Source organism: Dendronephthya gigantea, unplaced genomic scaffold (assembly GCF_004324835.1).
Source record: "Dendronephthya gigantea isolate DGI-Jeju-01 unplaced genomic scaffold, DenGig_1.0 000156F, whole genome shotgun sequence".
Taxonomy (NCBI): domain Eukaryota; kingdom Metazoa; phylum Cnidaria; class Anthozoa; order Malacalcyonacea; family Nephtheidae; genus Dendronephthya; species Dendronephthya gigantea.
In genome coordinates, this window is record NW_021163166.1 from 85,195 (window position 1) to 87,187 (window position 1,993).

General features: G+C 37.0%; 1 protein-coding gene across 1 annotated transcript; it reads left to right on the forward strand.

Moving 5' to 3' along the window:
- Positions 1-801: 801 nt before the first annotated feature.
- Positions 802-1,546, forward strand: LOC114537305. Its single transcript, XM_028558447.1, has 2 exons — positions 802-1,251; positions 1,365-1,546. Exons 1-2 carry the CDS (start codon positions 813-815, stop codon positions 1,544-1,546), a joined length of 621 nt encoding a protein of 206 aa, XP_028414248.1. The 5' UTR covers positions 802-812.
- The last annotated feature ends 447 nt before the right edge of the window (positions 1,547-1,993 follow it).

Sequence of the window (1,993 nt, forward strand, 5' to 3'; positions counted from 1 at the left end):
GGATGTGAACATTCAGGATTTAAAAGTCGAAGAGGTTGTCGTAAACATGTGAAAACAAAACATGCTTGGTATTTTTTTTTGACGAGAAACCCAACGTTTCCCTTTCGTCGACTTCAAAGTCAGAACTGACTCAGGCAAAAGGGTGTAAAACAGTTCCGAGCTGTTCTGCACACAATGACTTTGCTCGCTCGTTCTCCAAGTGGCTTCAAAGCAGCTGCGGCGGTGGCAAATCTCTGAAACAATCGGACATTAGAGTTAGCAGAGCGTTAAAGTTTATAAAGTTTTGTTGTGACGAGAATCGCGAAGGCGAAGAAGACGTGCTAAATTCTCCTAATTTGATCGATTACTCTTTGGGATGTCCCCAATTGCTATCAAAATTCGTAGACAGTTTAAAAGAAAAGTGGGGCCTCGGACAATCGGCACAAATTTCTTACGTCGCAAGTATTTCTGACTTACTGGATTTTCGTAAATTTAATCGTCCCCCTGCGTCCGTGCTTCAAAACTTTGCCGTTACCGAGGTGTATATCAGAAGAGCAAGGAAGTATTTAGCAAAGGACATGAGATCAAATTGGACAACTGAATCAGACATAGAGACCCTGGAATCGCGCAGAAGTTGGGCAACCCTTTCCGAAGTTCAATCTTTAATTCCATTTCACGAGGAACGTTACAAATCTGTATTAGAAAATTGCATGGTGTCTCCTTCTTCGGTCAAGACTGGCGTTGTTACATTTGCTACTCGGTTCGTTGCAGCGTATATGTTCTTGAAAGTCAAAGGTTGTCGTCCAATGATCTATCAGCATCTAACCTTGCTAATGTTCGAAAGTGCAAAAAAGAATGAAGGAATGGTTGATCAGAAATTATTCAAGACCGCAAAAAGGTACGGTTTTGATAGTGTATATTTTGACGAATGCAGCATCCAGTTGTTGGAGAATTATATAAAGTACGTACGACCCCTCCTAACGCCAACTTGCGAGTATGTGTTGGTAAATCGAAATGGAAAACAATTTCAGAAACTTACAGGTGTTTTCAGTGTTTTGGTGTTTGAAGCTATTGGTAAATACATTCACCCTACTAGATACAGACAGATTATCGAGACGGGAAGTGCACAGGTTCTTTTACCAAACGAACAGAAATGGATATCTGAAGACCAAAAGCATAGCTCTAACGTTGCACGTGTTCACTATCAAAAGAAAAGATCTCGAGAAGTAGCGATGAGAGGACGCCAGTGCATGCAAAAATTACTTCACAGGAGTAATAGTTCTCACAATGAATACCAAAAGCAGCATCAGTCGTCATCTCAGGAAGACAATGTTTGCCAAGACATTGCACTACTTCGTCGCACGTATTACCAAAACGGCGTTCAGGTGTTCGCTTTAAATCTAAAGAAGACAATTGTATACGACTGGGCATTGCGAAATTTGGTTTACGTTGGACAACGATATTACGCGATCCTGAATATCATTTTAATGCATGTCGTGTTCCAAATAGTTTAAGAAAAAGGGCTGAAGACTTAAAATTAGTGTGCCCTCTTAATGTACAGCGTTAATCACTTATGCAATACTTATAAGTATGAAATGAATGCATTTTGTAAACATTAATACAAAATATTCATTGCATGATTCTTGCTTATTTCTTCCTGTAACTCGTAAGTGTTTTCAGTACATAGAAACCGAAAATAATTGAGTCTTTCCAACGTTTCAAAAATCTATAAGCACCCAGTTCATCTTGTTCCTTGTCCCAATACAACTGCTACTGAACAAAAAAATGCGACTTATTATTATTATTATTATTATTATTAAAAAATACACATAAAGTAGCTTAGACAGCTAAATTACAATGTGATTTACAGGTTCATAAAAATAATTTAAGAAATATTACATTTTAGAATTACAATAATTCATACTCTAATCTATATTACAAAGCTAGAAGTAAATTACAAAAGCTATATTTTAAATATTAAGAAACTAATAAAATAGTTAAGAATCATCAATTT